Source organism: Somniosus microcephalus, chromosome 1 (assembly GCF_052327205.1).
Source record: "Somniosus microcephalus isolate GS21.2 chromosome 1, FLI_Smic_1.0, whole genome shotgun sequence".
Lineage (NCBI taxonomy): Eukaryota > Metazoa > Chordata > Chondrichthyes > Squaliformes > Somniosidae > Somniosus > Somniosus microcephalus.
The window spans coordinates 428,753,723-428,780,466 of NC_140987.1; the positions used below are offsets into that span (position 1 = coordinate 428,753,723).

At 46.3% G+C, this 26,744-nt stretch overlaps 1 protein-coding gene across 1 annotated transcript in view; it reads left to right on the plus strand.

The window, feature by feature from the left end:
* zdhhc15b (zDHHC palmitoyltransferase 15b) overlaps positions 1–26,744 on the plus strand; it is a 66,834-nt gene that overhangs the window by 3,530 nt on the left and 36,560 nt on the right. The window contains exon 2 of the mRNA XM_086000388.1: positions 17,034–17,060. Coding sequence (XP_085856514.1) covers positions 17,034–17,060 — 27 coding nt within the window. The remainder of the gene's footprint in view (positions 1–17,033; positions 17,061–26,744) is intronic.

Consider the following 26,744-nt stretch of genomic DNA (forward strand, 5'->3'; position numbering starts at 1 on the left):
ACAGGGATTCTAAAGAGCCGTTATGTAACCTTGCTGTAATCCTATCCAAATCTTGCCAATAACCCCCAGGACTCTAAACCTAATGGCAAGCTTGTGGATTTAGTGACAGCACATTGCCTCTGAATGTCGGCATTCCATGGCGGTTTCTAATGAAATGCACAGCAAAAAAAATAGATCCAGCAATAGATAATGACCCGGAATTTGCGGTGGGTAATAACAGCGAACGAACAGCGTTCGCTGCTATTACTCCTTTGAAACTGACCCCAACGTCAGGATTTAGCGCATGCACCTCCTAACGCGGAAATCCTGAAGTTGCTGTCAGTCATTCACTGCTCCTACACTGGCTGTGCTGTCCGCGCCCCCCCACCCCCCACCCCCCGAAAGCCGGCAATCAGTGAAACTGACAAGAACTTGGGCTTTTCCGTGCTAATATCGAGGCCTTGGACAACGTGGACCACTTTCCATACCTCGTGTGCCTACTGTCACCTAGGGCAGACGTTGATGACAAAGTCCAACACCGCCTTCAGTGTGCCAGTGCAGCCTTCGGTCACCTGAGGAAGAGAGTGTTTGAAGACCAGGACCTCAAACCCGGCACTAAGCTCATGGTCTACAGGGCAGCAGTGATACCCGCCCTGCTGTATGCCTCAGAGACATGGACCATGTACAGCAGGCACCTCAAAGCACTGGAGAGGTACCACCAACGCTGCCTCCGCAAGATCCTGCAAATCCATTGGCAGGATAGGCGCACCTACGTCAGTGTTCTCGCTCAGGCCAACATCCCCAGCATCGAAGCTTTGACCATGCTCGATCAGCTCCGATGGACGGGTCACATCGTCCGCATGCCCGATACGAGACTCCCAAAACAAGCGCTCTACTCGGAGCTCCGACACGGCAAGAGAGCCCCAGGTGGGCAGAGGAAACGCTTCAAGGACACCCTCAAAGCCTCCTTGAAAAAGTGCAGCATCCCTACTGACACCTGGGAATCCCTGGCCCAAGACCGCACAAAGTGGAGGAAAAGCATTCAGGAAGGCGCCGAACACCTTGAGCCTCTTCGGCAGGAGCAAGCGGAAGCCAAGTGCAGGCAGCGCAAGCCGCGCAAGTCAACCCAAGCACCCCACCCACCCGTCCCTTCAGCCACCATCTGCCCCACATGTGACAGAGACTGTAGGTCCCGCATTGAGCTCATCAGTCACCTGAGAACTCATTTTTAGTGTGGAAGCAAGTCATCCTCAATTCTGAGGGACAGAAGAAGAAGAAGATTGTTGGATTAGGTGTAACTGGGGTTTTAACAGCGTATTGACTGCTGAAAAACTAATTTTAATTTTGTGGAGTGTCAAAGTTCTCCATTATAATAAAAATTACAATTTTTTAGAAAATTAAAAAAAAAATTTTTTTTCAAAGTTTGTTCATATTTATTTCAAGTTTATCTTTTCCCCATGTGAGAGCCCCAATCGTTTTCTTCGCTCTCTGTAACATTTTTAAAAAGTCAGAATAAAAGCAACCTCTTCACTGCCTGGTTCCCTGTCTGTGAGAATTCTGCATTGTGATTGGCTGCTTGTTGACGTCACAGCAGCTCGCGCTAAGGGATTCCCGCTACACTGCACTGACCTCAACTGCACTTCAAAAAAGGCAAACTTCTTGCCAGAGATCGCGAGATCTTTGTGGTCAGCTTTCTTCAGAGCCAGTGGGTGAATGCCTTTGCTTCACCGCTGACTGCAAATTCTGGGTCAATATAAAAACTGCTGTCTTCCTCCCTTAGTCTAGTCCCATAGCGACTAGACCTTTCTATCTGAAGTTACAAATTTACTATTTTAAATTACTACCAGGTCTTCAAATTTAAGGGCATCTTTCCGGTTTAGTAATGGTTGCCATATTTCCACACTTCATAATTCTTATAGTGTACACTGTAAGAATTATGATTAACTTCACATAAGGATGTAGAGTCAACATTGCTGTCCCAAATCAGAAACAACACCAGCATCTGGAAAGAGGAAAGACTGGTTAACATTTCAGGTGTAATCCTTCACCTGAACTGAAAGACAAGCATTTTAATAGGATGGGGAAAATAGAGAAGGGAAGCAGAAAGAAACAACAACAGAAAACGCTGGAAAACCTCAGCAGGCCAGGCAGCATCCGTGGAGAGAGAAACCGAGTCAACGTTTCAGGTCGATGAAGCTTCACAATCGATTCCTTTTCCTGCTTTTTTCCAGTTCTGACGAAAGGTCTTCGACCTGAAACGTTAACTCTGTTTCTCTCTCCACGGATGTTGCCTGGCCTGCTGAGTTTTTCCAGCGTTTTCTGTTGCTATTTCGGATTTCCAGCATCCGCAGTATTTTGCTATCGTCGAAGCAGAAAGAAACAGTAGGTATTCCAGTGACAGGGAGTTAATGACCTACAAACTCCTCTCTGTTTCTCTCCTCCCTACTGCCCACTCTTTCCCCCAGCCTTGCTAAAATGCTTGCTTACGTTTCAGTCTTTAGTGCTGGTGAAAAGTAACACCCAAAGGGTTAACCTGTCTATTCTCTTCACCAACACTGATGGAACTGCTGTGTAATTGCAGGAGTTTCTGTTTTCATTTTCAGACTTCTAGCCTTTCAGATTTTATTGACACATTTTCAGGTTTCTCTTCACACCGTGTCATTTACATTTTCTTTAGATGTTTGTCCCAATCGTGTGAATTGTTTTCTTGTACAAGCAAACTATGTTGGGTTACAGCACACGAGTCTCACTTTACCATCTACTGCATAATCACATCACTCTTGGGGAGCATAGATTGCTTGCCGCGTGGATACAAAACTGGGTGACAAACGTATTAGACTGAAGTGATGCACAGTAACCAGAGCTCTTGCTATGGAGAAAAGCAGGGCCAAGTTTTGAGGTAGATGTAGCAAGAGATTCATGTGATGTGTAATATTACTGCTTAGAACTAGAGGACCCCAGCTATTCACAATATATATAAATGATCTAGACGAGGGAACTAGATGTAATATCTCCAAGTTTGCAGATGACACAAAGCTGGGTGGGCGTGTGTGCTGTGAGGAGGATGCAGAGAAACTCCAGTACGATTTGGACAGGTTGGGTGATTGGGCAGATGCATGGCAAATGCAGTATAATGTGGATAAATGCGGGGTTATCCACTTCGGTGGCAAAAACAGGAAGACAGATTATTATCTGAACGGCAATAGATTGGGAAAAGGGGAAGTGCAACGAGACCTGGGTGTCTTTGTGCACCAGTCGCTGAAGGTGAGCATGCAGGTGCAGCAGGCGGTTAAGAAGGCAAATGGTATGTTGGCCTTCATAGCGAGAGGATTCGAGTACAGGAGCAAGGATGTCTTGCTGCAGTTGTACAGGGCCTTGGTGAGACCACACCTTGAGTATTCTGTGCAGTTTTGGTCGCCTTATCTGAGGAAGGATGTTCTTGTCATGGAGAGAGTGCAGCGAAGATTCACCAGACTGATACCTGGGATGGCAGGAATGACGTATGAGGAGAGATTGGGTCGATTAGGCTTATATTCGCTAGAGTTTAGAAGAATGAGAGGGGATCTCATTGAAACTTATAAAATTCTAACAGGACTAGACAGACTAGATGCAGGAAGGATGTTCCCGATGGCGGGGGAGTCCAGAACCAGGGGTCACAGTCTAAGGATAAGGGGTAAGCCATTTAGGACAGAGATGAGGAGGAATTTCTTCACCCAGAGAGTGGTGAACCTGTGGAATTCTCTACCACAGAAGACAGTTGAGGCCAATTCATTAAATATATTCAAGAAGGAGTTAGATATATTTCTTAAGGCTAAAGGGATCAAGGGATATGGGGAGAAAGCAGGGACAGGGCACTGAATTTGGATGATCAGCCATGATCTCATTAAATGGCGGAGTGGGCTCGAGGGGCCGAATGGCCTATTCCTGCTCCTATCTTCTATATCTATGATGAAACCTTGCTGCAATCTGTGTACACAAAGTAGTTTTGCATCATTAGAACCTGTGGAGAAGGCCGAGTGCTGAATTACAAGGGGCTACGGCATTGCGATTAAAATGGGAAGATCTTGTGGCACATCTGTTTCAAAGGGGAAAGCTTCATAGTCCATGCAGGCCTGGTTTGTTCAGAAAGGAACATTTTTAGAGTATATGAGGTCCAAGTGCTGCCTGTAGCCTAAACCTCGAGCAGCATAACTGACTGAGCAGCCAGGTAGTGAGTTGATCTCGGGCCTTTGCTGTTCAGTGGGTTGTAGTTGGAAGGTTCTCAAAAGGTGTGATTTGTTTTCTTTGCTCCCATTGTGGAGGAACTGCTCTCTGCTCAGCAATCTCCCGCCCCCATGATGAACACATTCTCTCCCTAAACAAGTTCAGGGCATTGACTGAGATGGAGTATTGCAGCCCCAATTTTCTTCCATGCAAAGAATCTCTGCTTCCATTTCCTTCCCTTCCCTCCTCTCTTTTGAAGGTGCTGGCTTATAGTTTCACAGATGCTGGTATTCCACTGCTTCATTAGCTTCAAGTGTGACTCTGGACACTTGAATGTCAGTAGGCTGCTTGATCATAGTTCTATTTTGAGTGCAGTAACTGAACTCCGTCTTGTCTTCATCTAACTTTGCACCACATGCACTTTTCAGCAGGGACACAGTGATGAGAGGTAGGAAATCTGTCTGATTTTGCTTTCTTCTTTCCTCGCCCATGGCTAATTGTAGAACTCCTACTCCCCCCGCCCCCCCCCCCCCCCAGCTAAGATGAGCTAACTGAGCACAGACATTCCCTGGTCAGCGCTCTAACTAGAAGCATACTAGCTGGGGAAATCAGCTTTTATGCAGCTTCAGTGGCTCTGTGAAAATGTGATTTTTTTTCTCTTCTTGCTGTTTTGAGATGGCAGTCTTACTTAAAGCCAGTACGATCACACCAGGTGGTACTACAAATCACTTAATATTTCTGATCTTAACCCTTAGACCGCTGGCAGCTCCAGGACATTCCAATCTCTGGGCAGACCAGTTTCAGCTCATGCACCCCAATATTGTACGAATAAAACTACCTTTATTACTATAACACCCCAGTCCAACTAAAATAAATATTTTAAACAATCAAAGCTTAAATTGATAAAATTAAACATTTTCTCTTTCCTACTCTCATTATTTTAACCTCTCGTTCTCGCTCTCTCTCTCTCTCGCTCTCTCTCTCTCTACCTTCTGCCCTGGAGGTTGGCGAACAGTGCATTCCATACATTTTCTATCAGCCTCTGATGTTAGCCCTGCCCATTCCATCACATCACCTAGCTCTATTCTTCATTTACTGCCTTTTGACCCATTAGCATCAACTTTACAGGCACCCCCAGTAACTTTCCGTGCATAATGAAGCCACAATACATCATTTTCCCATCACCATCACCCACCCTCATTACCTCTTCTTTTTCTTGTGCTTGTTCAAGCATATTCTCATTAATCATTCTTCTTGTCCAAATAATTTGTGACAGCCATCTCTAGCACTACAACTCAAACTCCAAGATTCAGGCTCCAGATTTCATATTCCATTACCTTTCATCCCCTTAAAATGATCTTTTAATTACATTTGCTTCTCTTCAAGGATAGTGACCTACATTTTTCGAGGCAAAACGGATGGGATCACAGAATTTGATCCCTTGCAAGTAGAGTTTGACATTCATTCATTCAAATCAGTGGCCCTGCTTAGCGTTTTAATCTGATCCTCGTAAGGCCTACATTGAAAAGTTAGATTTTGATTGGCTCCAACTAAGGCTTAGAACAATGACAGCTGACATGGCCTGCCATAGATGTGACCAAGTCTTCAGAAAATGTCTCGCCTGCGTCACGGCTAAACGCCCCATTTTTATTCTAACTCTTTGCATTAAAAGCTTAAAGGTGGGAATAGAAATGCTTGGAAAACGTAAATTGTGCTCCTTCAGGGAAATACCAGACAGTATTATTTTTTGGTAATCCAGAAAATTAGAATGATGCTGCTGTAACTGTAAATCTGTTTGGGACAGAGTGCATATTTTTGAAGAGCTGATCCCAAAGAGAGACTTGGCTGTGTTAACTAAAATACTTTCTAAAAGTTTAGCATTCTTGGGTTTAATACTGATTTTCTTGCTAAGTAGTACTGAATACTGAGTGCTCAGAGATCATTTTATTTCCAATCAATGTTGCAGTGGTATGATTTTTGTGCACTGCTGTGTAATATTCTTTGTACACTGCCTTTCCCACTCCTCTCTTATTGAGCTGACCAGCAGCTATCTATCTATATATATAAATATAAAAGGATCGATCTGTCTGTCTGTCCTCCGATATGCGTCTGTCCGGCTATGCACTCGAAAGTTATAGAGCGTACCTACGCGTGCGTTACCTCCAAAGAAAGCTTACGCTTCCAGGACGGTCGTAAGCGTATTTACTTTTCGGTCGGGACGAAAATTGTTCGCGCCTTATGCAAAAAACCTTCAAAATTAAACTCATTATCTGCTAATTAGCATTGATTGACTGACGTCAAGGTTCGACCAATCCTGTGCCGTCACGATTGACCAATCCTACAGTTCAGTCGCCTGATGGTTGGCCAATTGCTGCGTCTGTGGGCGGGACTAATCGTTTTCATCTCAGGGATCTGGCAGCCATTGCCTCAAGCTAAAAACCCCATTTACTTCCAGCTCAAAATCTGCTAATCCAGCTTCGAAAAAGTTAGTATCTCTTTTAAAAATAACATAAGATTTACCAAAAACGTTTTATAAGTACTTTCACTTTCATCTTTCAAGGTATTAAAAGGTAGAAATGTTGCCCGGCAGCAGATTGAGAGAGGGACACAGAGACAGGGCCCAAAAGCCTGGGACTCGATTTAAAATGTTGCCCGGCACCAGATTCACAGAGGGACACAGAGAGACCCCAAAGCCTGGGACTCGATTTAAACCGCCCGGCCCAAAACAGCCCTGGCAAAGCCGGGCTCCCCCAGCTAGTTCTTTATAAACCAAAAGATCCACATAACACAGCATCTTTGCTGTACTTTTGTCTTTCTTCCATCCTCAAAACCCTTTGTTTGAGGGATGGGTGATGCACAAATGATCTTTCACTTCTCTGATCTAGCATCAAATTCATCCCAGACTGATGGGAAGGAAGTCTGCTTTCTCTGCCAGTTGTAAGGATCCTATGTGATATCTGTTCGTGCAGTCTCTTTAAGCTTTCTTGATGTAGAAACATAAAAAAATAGGAGCAGGAGTAGGCCATTCGGCCCTTCGGGCCTGCTCCACCATTCAATATGATCATGACTGATCTTCTATCTCAATACCATATTCCCGCTCTCTCCCCATACCCCTTGATGCCTTTTGTGTCTAGAAATCTATCTATCTCCTTCTTAAATATATTCAGTGACTTGGCCTCCACAGCCTTCTGTGGTAGAGAATTCCACAGGTTCACCACCCTCTGAGTGAAGAAATTTCTCCTCATCTCAGTCCTAAATGTCCTACCCCGTATCCTGAGACTGTGACCCCTTGTTCTAGCCCCCCCAGCTAGGGGAAACATCCTCCCTGCATCCAGTCTGTCGAGCCCTGTCAGAATTTTATACGTTTCAGTGAGATGTGTGTAGATCTACAGCACAAAGCAGCCTATAATTTGAGCAAAGTGGACAATTTGACTCGGACTGTAAAGGTGGCTTCTGTGGGGCATGGAAATGTCTCGGTAAGGAGGCTTTTCTTAGTTCTCAGGATGTGGGCAACTCTGGAAAAGCCACATTTTTATTTGCCATCCCTAGTTACCCAGAGAAGGTGGTAGTGGATCTTTTGCTTGAACCGCCGAGGTTCTTGCACTGATGGATGGCTCCCGAGGTTGGAGTAAAGGCCAATTGGACAGATTAGAGGGCGTTTTACTTTGCACTTGGCCATGTTGTACCTGAACTGGAGATACAAGTTTTCATTTCCCAATGCTGACATTCGCTGGGCCATGCTGATGTGCGGCAGCGTCCTAGTGCCATGCTGAAGACAGACTTTCTCAAGGATCTTGTCAACATTGTGGCGAAGGTTTAATCCTCCAGAAGTGCTTCTTGCCTGTCGAATTCAAGTGTACCTGACCGTCACCCCTTTTTTCCCTCGGGGCAGGGTGTCCAACAGTAACTGTGCCTGTCCTAAGATGATTTCTCCATTACTTCTGTTCTCTTCCTCTCTTTCCCCTTCCTTCCCATATTCCAAGGTTGGAGTCAAATGGGTCTCTGAGAAAGGATATATATTGTCTTTGCGGAACACCTCCGTTCAGTCCGTACGGGTGACCCTGAGCTTCCGGTCGCCTGTCACTTTAATTCACCGCTTCACTCCCACTCTGATCTCTCTGTCCTCGGGCTATTGCATTGTTCCAATGAAGCTCAACGTAAGCTCGAGGAAAAGCACCTCATCTTTTGATTGGGCACTTTGCAGCCTGCCGGACTCAACATTGAGTTCAACAATTTCAGATAATTATCCCTGCCCCCATTTTTCATGCAGTATGATTTTTGCCATTCCCATTTGCAACATTTTATCTTTCCTGCCTCTTACAAAAGTACAGGATGTTCTTTCTATTTCTTCCTCCCCTCCTAACCGCCCCCCCCCCCCCCCCCCCCCGTCTCTGCACCTGCTTAATATCTGTTACATCTCCAGCTTTTTCCAGTTCTGATGAAGGGTCCCAGACCTGAAACGTTAACTGTTTCTCTCTCCACGGATGCTGCCTGGCCTGCTGAGTATTTCCAGCATTTTCTGTTGTTATTTCAGATTTCCAGCATCCGCAGTATTTTGCAATTATATATTGTCTTTACTTGGTTCCACTCTTAACGATCTGATCATAGCCCGGACATTCAGCAGTGGCTTCTCCTCCTGCCCTCCACACTGTTCCTTCAAAGCCCCCAAGGATCTGTCATTGGCCAACTCATCTACAGTACATGCTGCTTCTTGGCAACATCATCCCAGCATTGGACCAGCTTCCATGTGTATGCTGATGAAACCCAGCTCTCTACCGCTCCATTATCTCTCTTGACCCCTCCACTGCTTCTATGTTGTCAGACTGCTCGTCAGACCTCCAGTCATGGATGAGCTGCAATTTCCGCCAACTAAATGTTGAGAAGACCAAAGCCATTGTCTTCGGCCATTACCAGTGATCCGATTCCATCCCCTTCCCAGCCATTGTTTCCGGTTGAACCAGATTGTTTGCCACCTCGTCTCTGAACTGTGCTTCCAACCCCATATCCGCTCCATCACAAAGACTGCCTATGTCCACCTCTGTAACATCGTCTGCCTCCACCCCTACTAGGCCCCATGCTCTGAAACTCCCTGCCTAAACGTCTCCACCTCTCTCCTTCAGATCCACGTTGTTGAGCAAGCATTTGGTCACCCTTCCTAATATCTCCTCCTTTAATTTGACGTCCATTTTTTGATTATGCCTCTGTGAAAGGCTTTGAGACTTTTTTTAAGCGTTGAGGTACTATATAAGTCAGTCAGTGCAGCTATATGGTCAGTCCTGTTCATAGTATATGTGTGTCTCTAAGATGAAACCAAAAAGTTACAATTGCAACATTTGTATGTAACAAGAAATTGATTCACACCAGCAGGTTTACAAGTCATTAAAAACCTACAATCTGGGCACTGGTATTTACGGTAACTATTTCTTAGAATATCAACTGCAGAAAGTGAAATTGACCAATAACTGCTCTTGCGTGTAACAGGAAAGACGACACCAGCAGCAGCTGCCAAGAAAGACGCTATTTTTGTTTGTTGAAATAAATCTGCGGTCTTCTCACAGAATTTTCTTTCTTTTCTCAGAATTTGGTGAAGTCAGATTTGCATTTGACAGTTTCTGACTATTTTTGGCAACCGCTAGACAAAAACAATGCATGATGCTGACCAGGCCTAACTGAGTACTGAGGTGACACCACCTTGGGCTGAATTTTAGTGTAGGTCCCCTATCCTGCACTAAACTAAGAAATAGTTAGGTCAACTGATTTATCGTCATGTGACATCGTACAATTAATGCCACAAATTTCTATGCCTTCCACAAATGATGTGTTTTGCTGCCATGTACAGCAATTTTACATTTAAAAAAATCTGGAAGCAAATATTTACATTAGTATAGCATCTCATCACCATAAAGCACTTTTCTTGATGTCTTGCTGCAGTTGTACAGGGCCTTGGTGAGACCACACCTTGAGTATTGTGTGCAGTTTTGGTCGTCTTATCTGAGGAAGGACGTTCTTGCCATGGAAGGAGTGCAGCGAAGATTCACCAGGCTGATACCTGGAATGGCAGGAATGACGTATGAGGAGAGATTGGGCCGATTGGGCTTATACTCGCTGGAGTTTAGAAGAATGAGAGGGGATCTCATTGAAACTTATAAAATTCTAACAGGACTAGACAGACTAGATGCAGGAAGGATGTTCCCGATGGCGGGGGAGTCCAGAACCAGGGGTCACAGTCTAATGATAAGGGGTAAGCCATTTAGGACAGAGATGAGGAGGAATTTCTTCATCAGAGAGTGGTGAACCTGTGGAATTCTCTACCACAGAAGGCAGTAGAGGCCAGTTCATTAAATATATTCAAGAAGGAGTCAGATATATTTCTTAAGGCTAAAGGGATCAAGGGATATGGGGAGAAGGCAGGGACAGGGTACTGAGTTTGGATGATCAGCCTTGCTCTCGAGTCAGTCCAAAGAAGGTTCACTCGGTTAATCCCGGGGATGAAGGGATGGACATATAAGGAGAGGTTGAGTAGATTGGGACTCTACTCATTGGAGTTCAGAAGAATGAGAGGCGATCTTATTGAAACATATAAGATTGTGAAGGGGTTGGATCGGGTGGATGCGGGGAGGATGTTCCCGATGATGGGTGAAACTAGAACTAGGGGGCATAGTCTTAGAATAAGGGGCTGCTCTTTCAAAACTGAGATGAGGAGAAACTACTTCACTCAGAGGGTGGTAGGTCCATGGAATATGCTGCCCCAAAAAGCTGTAGAAGCTACATCATTACATAAATTTAAAACAGAAATAGACAGTTTCCTAGAAGTAAAGGGTTATGGGGAGCGGGCAGGAATTTGGACATGAGTCTAGGTTCGGATCGGTCATGGCCCTGTGGGTAGCGGAGCGGGCCCAGGGGCCGTGTAGCCTGATCCTGCTCCTATTTCGTGTGTCTAATTCTGTTAGATTCAGGAGATGGTTCTGTGATAGTAGATTGGCGGTTAAAATCAGATCAGCCATGATCTCATTGAATGGCGGAGTAGGCTCGAGGGGCCGATTGGCCTACTCCTGCTCCTATCTTCTATGTTTCTATGTTTCAACAAATGTGTTTCTTTTGAAGTGCAGTTACTGTTGTGTAAACCTGCCAGCAACGCCCCACAAACAGCAAGTGAACGAGTGACCAGATACTTTGGCCTAGAAATTCAGTGGCCTGCGCCACCAGTTTGCGCCCAAAGAGGGCTTTTGCGCCAGTCTGCAAACTTCAGGCGAAATTCAGCGGTGCGCTAATGGCGGCGTTAGGCTGTAGCGCTGCGCCGCCACCGATGACGTCATCGGTGTGCGCAGCGCCCCGCTATCGCCCCGCTGGCCATATTGCGCCCCGCTATCGCCCCGAACGCCATATTAAGTCGCGCCCGCCTCTTCAGCGCCGGCCGCAAACAGCGACCGGTACACAGGGCCTACCTGTGGCGGTAATTAAAGTGGAGGTGCGGCCGGCCGCTTTTTCCGCGGCCGCCTGCCCGCACCTCCGTCCCCGGCCTCCTACACCCCCCCCCGCGGCATTGCCGGCTGTTTCCAGAGAGCCCAGCACTTCTCCTTGGTGCCGGGCTCATTTGCTGGCACTCGCGAGCGGAGATCGCGCTGTTGCAGGCACCTCCCCCTTAAGGGTGAGAGGAAGGCCTGCAGTACCGCAGGCTGCCGTGCCGCAGCGGGTGGCGCTGCGGCACCTTTCCCGCCGATATTCAGTTTCAGCGCCCCAAGCGGGGCGCCGAAACCCCTGTTTAGCGGCCGCCTTCCACTTGGGGCGCTGAAACTGAATATCCCGCTTGCGCAAGTGGATCCGCGCGCAGCGGTAATTCCGGCGCCCAGGCGAGCTGGGCGCCCCAAACTGAATTTCTAGGCCTTTGTGTTCAGTGGTTGCGAGATGATGGAATGCTGGGAGAACTCCTGCTCTTCTTCGAATAGTGCCATTGGAATGGTTTGCATCCACCTGAAAACGTAGGTAGGATCTCGGTTCAGACCAGCAGTCTGATCAGCACAGACATTTCCAACCATGCAGAACTCTTTCAATACTGCACAGGAGTGTCAGCCTGGACTATGTGCTCAAGTCTATAACGGGACATGAGCTTACAACCTTCTGACTGAGCGGGCTGCCAACTGAGCCAAGCTGACACGAGGCGGTTAAAGATGCCAGGCTCTGGGTGGATGTGAATGATGGTACAGGTTACAGGTATTATTCCTGAACTGTGGAGAAAAACCAGTGAAGGTTTCAACCTGATTCTGGTGTCCATTCCCCATGCTGCTGGAAAGTGTGGAATTGTGGATGTGGACAGAAGACAGGATCAAGCTTTGTTGTGATGCCCTCCATGATTGAACCATCTGTCACTTTCTGTCCAGTCTCTCTCATGAAGGCTGGCTATTTAGGTAAGATGCCAGAGAGCCATCTGCACTTGTAATCTGAGAATCAGCATGGGTCAGCACCTTTAGAAGAGATGAGGAGGGAAAAAAAGGTTCATCTTCCATTCAGTATTAATTAACTACAAAGGGAAAATAGTTAAAACTTTCAATATTTAATTATCACTGTGGAGCTGATGGCTCTCTTGCCGTTGTACAAACTGTAGATCAGACTTATTTCTTAAAATTAATAATTCATTTTTTAATTCACTGTTGGTAATGGGAAACTGCATCATATCCTGTTTCAATGAAGCAGGAGTCTGATGATTGGATCGTGTGTGTGTTTTTGGAAATTTAAAACCAGCATCTTTTCACTGCCACTGTTTTCTCCATCAAAGGGTGAAATTTAAATAACAGTCTCTCGGAGTGGTATTGTGCGCTTAGGATGATCGGTGCACATTCCCCTCAAGCCATAATATTCAATTCTTAAAACCCAGCACTTCCTTCCAGCCAGTCATGCTTGTGTGTGTGTGTGTTGATTATCAGACCAACTGTGTAATAAAATCAACGATTCTACGAATGCACCTTTCGTTCTGGGTGTTGTAAATAAAGCGCATCTGTCTGTTCAATTTAATGTGACAGTGAAGGCTGCAGATTAGATAGAAGAGATCGTGAAAGAGATTACAAACTAAGGTCACAATTGCAGAATTTGAAAAAGAATGCTATCCAAGGTGGTTTTCACTTGGTATCTACAGACAAATTAGCTTCACATCAGTAATAGAGTAAATTTACTAGAGACAAGGGGGGTAACATTCATGAACACTTGGAAAGGTATGGGTTATCCGAGATAGTAAACACCAGGATAGTAAGGGGTAGGTCATGCTTGAGTAATTAATTCTTCAAGGAAATTGCTGAGCACAGACAGGGAATGCAGTAAATATGGTATATTTGGATTTTCAAAATGCATTTGTTAAATACTGCTCAAGAGATTACTTCAAAGATTAAAGATATTAAATGTAGTAACACAGATAGAGGGCTGGTTGAAGGATAGAAGGTAGAAGTAAATGTCTGTTTCTCAGATACGCAAGCTATATTTAGTTCACAACTCCACAGATAATGAAGCAGCCCATGCCCGCATGCAACAAGACCTGGACGACGTTCAGGCTTGGGCTGATATGTGGCAGGTAACATTCGCGCCACAGAAGTGCCAGGCAATGACTATCTCCAACAAGCGAGAGTCTAACCACCTCCCCTTGACATTCAGTGGCATTACCATCGCCGAATCCCCCACTATCAACATCCTGGGGGATCACCATTAACCAGAAACTTAACTGGACCAGCCACATAAATACTGTGGCAACAAGAGCAGGTCAGAGGGTAGGTATTCTGTGGCGAGTGTCTCACCTCCTGACTCCCCAAAGCCTTTCCACCATCTACAAGGCACAAGTAAGGAGTGTGATGGAATACTCTCCACTTACCTGGATGAGTGCGGCTCCAACAACACTCAAGAAGCTCGACACCATCCAGGACAAAGCAGCTCGCTTGATTGGCACCCCATCCACCACCTTAAACATTCACTCCCTCCACCACTGGCGTACCGTGGCTGCAGTGTGTACCATCTACAAGATGCACTGCAGTAACTCGCCAAGGCTTCTTCGGCAGTGCGTCCCAAACCCACGACCTCTTCCACCTAGAAGGACAAGGGCAGCAGGCGTATGGGAACACCACCACCTCCAAGTTCCCCTCCAAGTCACACACCATCCTGACTTAGAAGTATATCGCCGATCCTTCATCATCGCTGGGTCAAAATCCTGGAACTCCCTCCCTAACAGTAGGAGTGGGAGTACCATCACCACACAGACTGCAGCGGTTCAAGAAGGCGGCTCACCACCACCTTCTCGAGAGCAACTAGGGATGGGCAATAAATGCTGGCCTTGCCAGCGATGCCCTGATCCCATAAACAAATTTTTTTTTTAAAAGTCCCTGGAATCTGCCTTTGGATTTCTCATATACATAAATGATCTGGACACACACACAAAGGGTATTTGCACACTATACCAAATTAGGGGCTGTAACAAACTGAACTGAGGAAGTATTTGACAGACTGCAGGAAGATATCAACGGGCTATGGAAAGCAGAGTTCAGTGTAGATAAATGTGAAGTGTTTTGGGGGAGAAGAGCAGAGAATGGAAATATACCCTCTGTGGTAAAATTGTCAATTGCAGTGGAGGATTAGACAGATCTAGGCTGCAAGATGCAGTACACAGGTCTTTGAAAGCTGGGTTTCAAGTGGCAAAAGCTAGAAGAGGGCAAACAGTTGGAGTAATGTACAGTTTTGGACACTCATTATAGAAAGGATATCGGAGCCATGGAAAATACCAGGGATATAGTTACAGTGAGAGACTTGGACAAACCAGGATTGGTATTTGCTGCAGCAGACAAGGTTAAGGGGAAATGTAATGGAAATGTTAAAAATGCTAGAGGGTTTCACAGGCTATATAGTGAAAGATTATTTCCATTGGTTGGTGAATCACTTGGAAGAGGGCAAAACATGAGCGGCTGAAAATTCAGTAGCCTTAGCGCCTCATTTGAGGCGCTAGAGGGCCTTGCGCCGGAGTTATGGCCAGTAGTGAAATTCCCTGGGGCCCTAAATCGGCGTTGCTCCGGTAGCGCTGCGCCGGCACCGATGACGTCATCGGTGTGCGCAGCGTCCCGGTTGCCATGGTAACCCGCCCGAACTCCGAAATTGAGTTGCGGCCGCCTCGCCCGTGGCAGCCGCAACCAGCGTTTTGTCAGAGGTGCCTTACTGCAGTTAGCGCCGGCGCATTAAAGGCCCCGCGGCGGCCGGCCGCTTTCCCGCCGGCCGCCTGCCCGCAGCTCCCTCCCCGGACTTCTCTCCCCCCCCCCCCCCCCCCCCCCCCCCCCCTCCGGAACAGATGCAAGCCCGGCACTTGTCCGAGGTGCCGGGCTCATTTTTAAGCAGATTTGCGCGGGCCGCGGCCGGGTGCAGGCAGCTCCTCGTTAACGGAAGGAGGAGGCCTGCACTTCCCCAGCCTGCCGCACCGCATCGGGTGCCGCAGCGCCGGAATTGCAGCGCGAAACGGCAGTTAGCGCCCTTTTCCAGGCGCTAAGACCCTTCAGTAGCGCCGGCAGCCGTTTGGGCGCGGCGCCACTGAATTTTTGGCGCGCGCAGGGGACTTAGCGCCGGCACTAATTTCCGGCGCTAAAGCCCTGGCTAAGCCAAAACCCAATTTCTAGGCCGAGGATTGGTGCTAAAGGCATAAACGGAGGGGATGTTAGATTTTTGTTTTATGGAAAATTTATTAGGATATGGAATGTATTACCACAAATGGCTTTTGAAGCTGAGTCAATCATAACATTTTAAGATGAAATTGAGGGAATGTATTAAAGGGCATGGGGAAGTAGAGATTAAAGTAGCTAGCTCACGAGGAACTGGCAAAGGCACAATGGTCTCCCTTTGCTGACATTTCTAATAAATGAAAATCATTTGAAGCTTCTATAGTTAATGGATCAATAGTAATGTATTTTTATACTTTGGGCTGGATTTTGATTGAGTAGGCGTGTAGGAGGCGGGACTACAACTTTTGGGGTTGTAGTCCCGCCTCCATCGAGTTGTGGCCAACCCACGTGATTTTCACTTGATTGACCTTGTTAAGCCCGCCCAGCGGGCTCAGCAGGCCAATTAAGGGCCACCTGGCAACAGGTGACGTCGCAGATTGACATTTTATCTGTCAAGAGCTTTTGACAGATTAAATATCAGCGTTTGACAGCTCTTTGAAGCTGTCAAACACTGACAATCTGTACACTAAGTTAATTCCTTCCGCTCAGGCTGATTTAGAGATCACTCCAGAACAGAAAGCTGAATGCTGCAACTTTTGACAGCTCGCGGCCATTCTGCTTTCTGTGCCGGTGAGATGAGGGACTCCCGAGACCTGAAGGAAGGAAGGCTGTAAAGGTAAGTAAAGGTAAGTAAAACTTCTTTAAACACTTTACACACACCAAACACACTTACCTCTGAACTCATGCACCCATCACTCACCTGAACTCCGGACATCTCGAACCCTCCAAGCCCTTCATCCCGACGGTCCGCCTCGCTAACTTGGCGTGGTTTGGAGCCGTCGGGAATCCCACACTTCAGGAATAAAAAAAGGGATTAGGCTAAAAACTGCCTGTTAACAGGCAATTAATTTCCACTAATCCCCTTCCCGCCTCGGGGAGGCGGCTCTCAGCACAGGTCAGGTATCCGCCTCCTTTGAAACTGGCATGGAGGTGGGTTCGTGCCCCCCCGATTTTGAGATTTTAATCCCCCACACGCCTCCAATCCCGCCTCCACAGCCCAATGAAAATCCTGCCCTTTGAGTCTGAATAACAGTGATTGCTAATTTTGATCTGTTTGTTATGTTGTTGAGTCTTTATGTGTTAAAACACTGTTCTCTTTTTTCTTTCTCTACATAGTTACCGTCCAGAATGGGTTTGAGAAGGGTAAGTTTTTGTTTTGGATCTATATATCCTTTTATGGAATGTGCTACCTCAATGAAAAGCCAGTATGCTTCTGCCTTTTCAAAAAGTCTACATTAATCGTTGTATTCAGTTGCAGACTGTAAAACCAGATGCTCATTTTTTAAAATTATTCGTTCGTGGGATGTGGGCGTCGCTGGCAAGGCCAGCATTTATTGCCCATCCCTAATTACCCTCGAGAAGGTGGTGGTGAGCTGCCTTCTTGAACCGCTGCAGTCCATGTGGTGAAGGTACTCCCACAGTGCTGTTAGGGAGGGAGTTCCAGGATTTTGACCCAGCGACGATGAAGGAACGGCGATATATTTCCAAGTCAGGATGGTGTGTGACTTGGAGGGGAATGCTAATCAAATAGCTGGCTTTCATTTAAATATGATTCTTCGAAATGTAGAGTATAAACACATTCCCTACAAAACCCTGATGAAAATTCAATATTTTATAGCAATGAATTATACATATAAAGTTATATCCAATATTTAATTGAGGGATTCATAAACCAAGAGTGAAGAGCTTGTTTGCATTATGCAGTGTTACTTGAGCACCAATTTGTCACTGCATCTTTTAGTTGTGCTAGCATTATGGCTCTGATTTACTAATGCGCTCTCTCTCCATTCTCAGCCCCCAACCACCCCCCCCCCCCCAAAAAAAAAGTCTCCTTTAGGCTATTTGTTGCATGTCTGAACGTTTGAGTCTGTCTGTTTGCATTGGCCTTTCATGAGCATGAGAAAAATGTTCGGCCCACTAAGTCAACCTTGTTCCACGGACCAATCATCGAATCATACAGCACAGAAGGAGGCCTTTCAGCCCATCCTGCCTGTACTGGCTCTTTGGAAGAGCTACCCAATTAGTCCCAGTCCTCTGCTCTTTCCCCTGTAAAACCTACCCTATCACAGACTTTACCCTACCCACTTTATCCACCCGAGGGAAAGTTTTGCATAAATACACCAAGATATTCAACGGTTATGAATGGTTTATCATCACATCAGGAATATTCAACCCTGACGTGCTGTCCCCCATAGAAACATTTCCCCTTTGGCAACAGGATAGGAACCATTGTGCCCCATGGGCTATTTCAGTGACTCAGTCAATATCTATTCATATAAACTTTATTCCGATTAGGCACTTTACAGCCTTCCAGACTCAATATCGAGTTCAACAATTTCAGATCATGACCTCGGCCCCCATTATATTTTTACTTATTTTTTATCCTCACCTTTGTTTTGCCCTTTCCCCTGCCCCCTTTTTTTTTTCTTTTTTTTTCTCTCCCACATGGCAGCTGTCTCCCATTCTGCCAGCACATTTCACACCTAATCTAGAGCCGTCTTTTGTCTCCACTAGTCCTATCACCATCTCGTCTTGTTTTGAATACCTCTTAATGTCTCTTCATTTCTCTTTTGTTCTCTCCCAGCCCGGCCTCTCAATCTATTTCATTTCCTGTGCCTTTCCAGTCTTGACAAAGGGTTTGACTCGAAACGTTGACTCTATTTTCTCTCCACGGATGTTGCCTGGCCTGCTGAGTTTTTCCAGCATTTTCTGTTGTTATTTTAAACTTTATTCCTGTTCCTATTTTACTTGAAAACCTTTGAAGGACTGAAATTTGTTAGATTTAAGATTAAATTTGCTTTTTTTCCATGCGTTCTCTTAATCTTTTGACAACTGAGACATTTCTCCTGCATTCATAATGCACACAAATAATATACCTGTCTAACAACTGCTCCAAAAATAATGGCTGCAAGTTAGAAACTTCCAGAAGCAGATTCTGCCCCCACATGCTTGAAAGAGTAACAAAATGGAACCTGATTCTTTTTGGGGAGTAACTCGTTAGAAGAGGGATGTTAATTCTGGAGAGTGAAACATTATTCCATCTCCAGCACCCAGTCTAAGCCTCCCGGATCCAGTATGGACTACTGCAATCAGTGCATAGTAAAGCTCCCTGCACTCTACTCAGCCGTCTGTTTTAACCCGAACTCAGAAAATAATTTCCTGCTGCTCCGTTTGACATTTCCATTTCTTACACCAGCCACCTCAGTAGCTTCTCTGAGTGACATTATCAATTAGTGCCAAATTAAAGGAATATTGGTCCACAAGCCACTGGGTTGAGATATCAAAACTCATTTCATGTAGGACCCTTACAGCTAATAGACAAGCAACACTTCAAGCGAAATTCAGACCCAGGTCCCAGAAGAGAAAGCAAAGTGTGCAAGTTTACTACACCACCCACTCCCCAAGGGACCTAGTTGCTCTTGATGCAAAAATGTTACTGCGGTCCTAGAAGGGGCTTGTATCATATCATGTAATGTTCTAAATGATAAGATATTATTTCTTCTTTCTTTACCTCTTGGTGGCCTTTTTTGGGGGGGAATGTCTAAATAAGTTAGTGCTCAGTAAGTAGAATAACTTGCACGTGTACAATGCGTTTCATGTAACAAAACATCCTAAGGTGCTTTACAGGGGGAAAGAGAATACTGAGCCGGAAGTAGGAATGAACTTGGGGAGGTGGCCAAAAACGGTCAGAGATGAGGTTTTTGAAGGTGGGGAGAGAAGTAGCGAGGCAAAGAGATTTTTTTAAGAAGAGTGTTGCAGAATCCAGGAGAGTGGTGGCTGAAGGCTCTGCCACTGATGGGGGAGCAGAGGAATGCATAGTAAACCAAAGTTGGAAGGCTGGATGATGTGTGTTAGGATGTGGCGCTGGAGAAGATTACAGAAGTAGAGTGGAGCGAGGCCACGGAGGGATTTGAAGCCCAGAATGAAGATTTTGAAATCAATGTTCTGGGGATAGGAAGCAGTGGAGGTCAGTGAAAACTGGGATGCGGGACTTTGTGTTGAGTAAGATGCAGAAATAGAATCCTGGATAGTTTGGAGTTTGTGCAGCGGAGAAATGAAGTCTTGAAGTGATGAAGGTACAAATGAAGGTTTTAGCAACGGTGGGGCTAAGATGGTGGCATCGGTGGGCACTGTTCCAGAGGCGGAAGTAAGTGGTCATGCCAGCGAATCAGATGTGGGGTTTGAAGTTCCACTCCGGGTCGAGCAGGATACTGAGATTGGGTACTTGTAGGTTCAGACTGTGTAAGCAGTGAAGAGAAGAATAAAATCAATACCTGAGGCACTGAGTTCCAGTGGAGCTAAATAGGATGACTTCAGACTTGCAGATGTTGAGCTGAAGAAAGTTATGGCTCATCCAGGACTTGATTCAGACAGGCAGTCAGACAGCTCACCAGAAGTTGTCAAATCAAGAGTTGAGGTAGAGCGGTGGAGCTTGGTGTCGTTGGCCTATGTATAGTAAACCGACCCCTATTTTTGTGAATGATGTTGCCGAGGGGCATTATGCAAAAAAGGAATAGGAGAGAAGACACAGACTGAGCTGAGCCAATCAGTACACCAGTGGTGATTGTTTGCTTGTTTGTTTGTGTATGGAAGGGCAAGCCGTTGGAAGAGATACATCAGCTTTGTGGGCACAGCTAGAAATGGAATGCCGCAGAGGTGGACCATAGAGTCATAGGGGTAGATTTTCACTGTGCCGTGAGTCAGGGTTTCAGGCGTGTGGGGGGGGGGGGAAAATCCCGAATTTGGGGGTCCCGACACCATCCCGCCCAAAATCCGCCTCCACGTAAGTTTCAAGGGAGGCGGGTACCCGCCCCGCACTGGGACCCGCCGACCCGAGGCGGGACGGGATTAGTGCCAATTAACTGCCTGTTAACAGATAGTTAACAGGCAGTTTTTAGCCTAATCCCTATTTTGAGGGGTGTCGTGTGAGATTCCCGACGGCTCCAAACCACGCCAGGTTAGAGCAGTCGGGCCATCTGGTTGAAGGACTTGGAGGGGTCGGTGTTCAGGTGAGTGATGGGTGCATGAGTGCAAAGGTAAGTGTGTTTGGTGTGTCTAAAGTGTGTAAAGAAGTTTAAATTACCTGTACTTACCTTAACAGCCTTTCCTCCTCCAAGCTGCGGGAGTCCATCACTCAGCCGGCACTGAAAGCAAAATGGCTGCGAGCTGTCAAAAGTGACAGCCTTCAGCTTTCATTGCTGGTGAGACTTCTAACTGAGTCTGTGTAGAAGGACTCAGGTTAGAAGTCAGACTGTCAGTGTTTGACAGCTTCAAACAGCTGTGAAACACTGATATTTCATTTGTCAAGAACTCTTGACAGATGAAATTTCAGTCTGTGACGTCACCTGTTGCCAGGTGGCCCTTAATTGGCCTGCTGAGCCCGCTGGGCGGGCTCAACAAGGTCAATCAAGGGAAAATCGCGCGGATTGGCCGGACGTCGATGTAGGTGGGACTAAAACCCAAAAGTTGTAGTCCCGCCTCCTTCCCGACAGCTATGGGGAAATATACCCCATAGAGTCATACAGCACAGAAAGAGGCCCTTCGGCCCATCGTGTCCGCGCTGGCCATCAAGCCCTGTCTATTCTAATCCCATTTTCCAGCACTTGGTCCGTAGCCTTGTATGCTATGGCGTTTCAAGTGCTCATCTAAATGCTTCTTGAATGTTGTGAGGGTTCCTGCCTCTACCACCCTTTCAGGCAGTGAGTTGCAGATTCCAACCACCCTTTGGGTGAAAAAGTTTTTCCTCAAATCCCCTCTAAACCTCCTGCCCCTTACCTTGAAACTATGCCCCCTGGTTATTGACCCCTCTACTAAGGGGAAAAGTTCCTTTCTATCTACCCTATCTATGCCCCTCATAATTTTGTACACCTCAATCAGGTCCCCCCTCAGCCTTCTCTGCTCTAAGGAAAACCACCCCAGCCTGTCCAGTCTTTCTTCATAGCTGAAGTGCTCCAGCCCAGGTAACATCCTGGTGAATTTCCTCTGCACCCTCTCCAATGCAATCACATCTTTCCTATAGTGTGGCGACCAGAACTGCAACAGTATTCCAGTTGTGGCCTAACTAGCATTTTGTACAGCTCCATTATAACCTCCCTGCTCTTATATTCTATGCCTCGGCTAATGAAGGCAATTATCCCAGATGCCTTTTTAACCATCTTACCTACCTGTCCTGCTGCCTTCAGGGATCTATGTACATGCACACCAAGGTCCCTCTGATCCTCTGTCCTTCCTAGGGTCCTACCATTCATTGTGTATTCCCTTGCCTTGTTAGTCCTCCCAAAATGCATCACCTCACACTTTTCAGGGTTAAATTCCATTTGTCACTGTTCTGCCCATCTAAACAACCCATCCTGTAGCCTGAGGCTTCCCTCCTCACTATTTACCACTCCACCAATTTTCGTGTCATCTGCAAACTTACTGATCATACCTCCTACATTCATATCTAAATCATTAATGTACACTACAAATAGCAAAGGACTCAGCACCGATCCCTGTGGTACACCACTGGACACAGGCTTCCAGTCACAAAAACAACCTTCGATCATCACCCTCTGCCTCCTGCCACTAAGCCAATTTTGGATCAAATGTGTCAAATTGCCCTGGATCCCATGGGCTCTTACCTTCTTGACCAGTCTCCCATGTGGGACTTTGTCAAAAGCCTTACTGAAGTCCATGTAGACTACATCAACTACACTACCCTCATCCACACACCTAGTCACCCCCTTGAAAAATTCAATCAAATTGTTTAGACATGATCTCCCCCTGACAAAGCCATACTGACTATCCTTGATTAATTCTTGCCTCTCCAAGTGGAGACTAATTCTGTTCCTCAGAATTTTTTTCCAATAATTTCCCTACCACTGATGTTAGGCTCACTGGCCTGTAATTCCCTGGTTTATCCCTTCTTGAATAATGGTACTACGTTAGCTGTCCTCCAGCCCTCTGGCACCTCCCCTGTGGCCAGAGAGGTTCTGAAAATTTGTGTCAGAGCCCCTGCAATCTCCTCCCTTGCCTCACACAGCAGCCTGGGATACATCTCGTCTGGTCCTGGGGATTTATCCACTTTTAAGCCCGCTAAAACTGTTAGTACCTCCTCCCTCTCAATACTAATTTGTTCAAGTATATCACAATCCCACTCCCTCTCAATACTAATTTGTTCAAGTATATCACAATCCCACAAACACAGATGCAAAATATTCATTTAAAACCTCACCTACATCTTCCGGCTCTACACACAGATGATCACTTTGGTCCCTAATGGGCCCTACTCTTTCCCTGGTTATCCTCTTGCCCTTAATATACTTATAAAACACCTTGGGATTTTCCTTTATTTTGCCCGCCAGTGTTTTTTCATGCCCCCTCTTCGCTCTCCTAATTTCTTTTTTAAGTACCCCCCTGCACTTTCTATACTCCTCTAGGGCTTCCACTGTTTTTAGTCCTTTGTATCTGCCAAAAGCCTCCCTTTTTTTCCTAATCCATTCTTGTATATCCCTTGACATCCAGGGTTTCCTGGACTTGTTGGTCTCACCCTTGACCTTTACGGGAACATGTTGGCACTGTACTCTCTCTATTTCCTTTCTGAATGACTCCCACTGCTCTGATGTGGATTTTCCTACAAGTAGCTGATCCCAGTCCACTTTGGCCAGATCCTGCCTTATCATATTAAAATCGGCCTTCCCCCAATGTAGAACCTTTATTTCCAGTCCATCTTTGTCCTTTTCCATGACTATCTTAAATCTCACTGAATTATGGTCACTGTCACCAAAATGCTCTCCTACTGACACTTCTACCACTTGCCCGGCTACATTCCCTAGAATTAGGTCTAGTACCGCCCCCTCTCTTGTAGGACTTTCTACATGCTGGCTCAAAAAGCTCTCCTGGATGCACTTTAAGAATTCTGCACCCTCTAAGCCTTTCACACTCTGACTATCCCAGTTAATATTGGGGAAGTTGAAATCCCCTACTATTATTACCCTATTATTTCTATACTTCTCTGAGATTTGCCTACATACCTGTTGCTCTATCTCCCCCTGACTGTTTGGGGGCCTATAGTACACTTTCAGCAAAGTACTTGCCCCCTTTTTGTTTTTAAGTTCTACCCATATGGCCTCATTAGAGGAACCTGCTAAGATATCATCCCTCCTTACAGCAGTAATTGACTCCTTGATTAATATTGCGACACCCCCTCCTCTTTTACACCCCCCCTTTGTCTCGCCTGAAGATTCTATACCCTGGAATATTGAGCTGCCAGTCCTGCCCCGCCCTCAACCATGTCTCTGTGATAGTAACAATATCGTACTCCCATGTGTTCATCAACACCTTCAATTCATCTGCCTTACTCGCAAGACGCCTTGCATTAAAATAAATACCATTCAGCCTTGCCATACTCCCTTGTGCCGTTACATATTTGCTCTGCCTTCCAGACTGACTTGTTTTTTCCTCTATATTTGGCTGTGCATCACCCCCTATTCTAGCTCCACTCCGTATCTCATCCCCCTGCCAAGTTAGTTTAAACTCCCCCCAACAGCACTAATAAACCTCCCCGCAAGGATGTTGGTCCCGTTCCGGTTCAGGTGCAACCCGTCCGACTTGTACAGGTCCCACCTTCCCCAGAAACAGACCCAGTGATCCAGGAAACTAAAGCCCTCCCTCCTGCACCAACTCTTTAGCCACGCACTCATCTGCTCTATCCTCCTATCCCTATACTCACTAGCACGTGGCACCGGGAGTAATCCAGAGATTACAACCTTTGAGGTCCTGCTTTTTAATCTGCTACCTAGTTCCCTAAATTCTTGTTGCAGTATCTCATCCCTCTTTCTACCTATGTCGTTGGTACCAATGTGAACCACGACCTCTGACTGTTTGCCCTCCCCCTTCAGAATGCCCTGCAGCCATTCAGTGACATCCTTGACCCTGGCACCAGGGAGGCAACATACCATCCTGGAGTCACGTCTGCGGCCGCAGAAACGCCTGTCTGCACCCCTCACTATTGAGTCTCCTACCACTATTTCCTTTCCACTCTTACTCCTCCCCCCTTGTGCAGCTGAGCCACCCACAGTGCCATGAACTTGGCTCTGGCTGCACTCCCCAGAGGAACCGTCACTTTCACCGTTTTCCAACACAGAATAACGGTTGTTGAGTGAGATGCACTCTGGGGCTTTCCTGACTACCTGCCTGCCCCCCTTCTTCTGACTGGTGGTCTCCCATTCCCCCTCTGACTGCACTTTCTTAAGCTGCGGGGTGACCACGTCTAAAAACGTGCTATCCACATAACTCTCAGCCTCGCGGATACACCGCAGTGCCTCCAGCTGATGCTCAAGCTCCGAAAACCGGATCTCAAGTTGGCCAAACCGTTGGCACTTACTGCACATGTGGTCATCCTGACGGCAAGAAGCGTCTAGGAATTCCCACATGCTGCAGGCCGTATGAAGATGGATGGAATGGCCAGCTATTTCAACGGCAGCAGCAAGGACAAGAAGGGATAGTGTGCTGCTGACCCAGTCACAGGATGTTGGCGGTTTTGATCAGTGTGGTTTCAGTGATATTGGCGGTACGGATGTTAATGAATGCTGAAGAATCTTCTAGGTGATCAGAGGGATTCAAACATTGAATGGTTAGAGAGGTGGGCACATAGTTGTTGATAATGACATTGGAGACCTTGCAGGCAGGAAAAGTTGAATAAGGGGCTGTAGTTTGGGGGTAACGTTGCAATGCCAGTTGTTCTGACACTGTCTTACTTTGCCAAATGGTGATTTAATATGAGAGTAATCTGTTGTGCGAGAGCTCGTGTGTGTGTGTGTGTGTGTGTGTGTTGTGTAGTTGCTGGACAAAGAGATGGCTTTGCACCTAGTTGCTGCTGTGCATTATTTGTAAAAGTGTGCATGTTGGGTATGGCAGCCTGACCGACTGATTAATAAAAATAAAACTGAGCAAGTGCATCTCATGCTATTGCTCACTGGACTGAGCATAGACGGCTGATAACTGTAGGCCAAACTCTCGGTGAGATCTGTAAACATGGTGGGTAGCAGCTGTTACAAGCTGGGGAAATGACTCTGTCTGTGGGGGGTCAGTGGGTCTGGGAGGAAGCAGAAACCTGGGGCTGAGGCTCAAGATGAGGTTGGACTGTGTGTTGGGAGAGCAAGGAGAGTTTGGGTGTGACTCCTCAAGGGAGAAAGAGCATGACCTATGACTTGGGAGGGGACAGGAAGTGGTGATTGGAACTCGGAATCCCACTTCTGCGATCAAAGTCTTCTGTGGCGGCATTGTCCAAGATGGTGGTAGTCTACTATATTCCTGTATCCTGCTGGATATGTTTTATCTAGTTTCTGAAATTTGGTGTTATTTAACAGAAAGTGATTGATCATTTTGGCCATAGAATGTGATTGATGAATGAGAAAATTCGGGGAAAAAAGGTAAGACCAATTAGAAAGCAGAAAAGCAGATATTTAATTGGAAAGATGAAAATTACAGACGCAAAATAATTATTATAAAGAAGATAGTTAACTGGCACACAGCGCCAGTCATTGATGAGCCTCGTGTGAACACATCCGCACAGCAAATGATATAAAACTTGAATAATGGGACAGAGACTGAGCTCTGCAGTTATCTTCTGGTCGTTGAAAACAATATTTTGCGTAGAGAAGGAAATTTGACTGCAAGCTGTTTAAAAATGCTGGAGAATCTTCCAGATGGATGTATAGATTGATCCTACTGGTATTTAAAAAATTGGCCGAACTGAAAGGCAAACAAAAGAGACAGTGTCTATGTAAATACAGTGTGGGCCCTGTTGAGCCTGCTGGCACGCTGCCACACACTTCCTGCTGACCT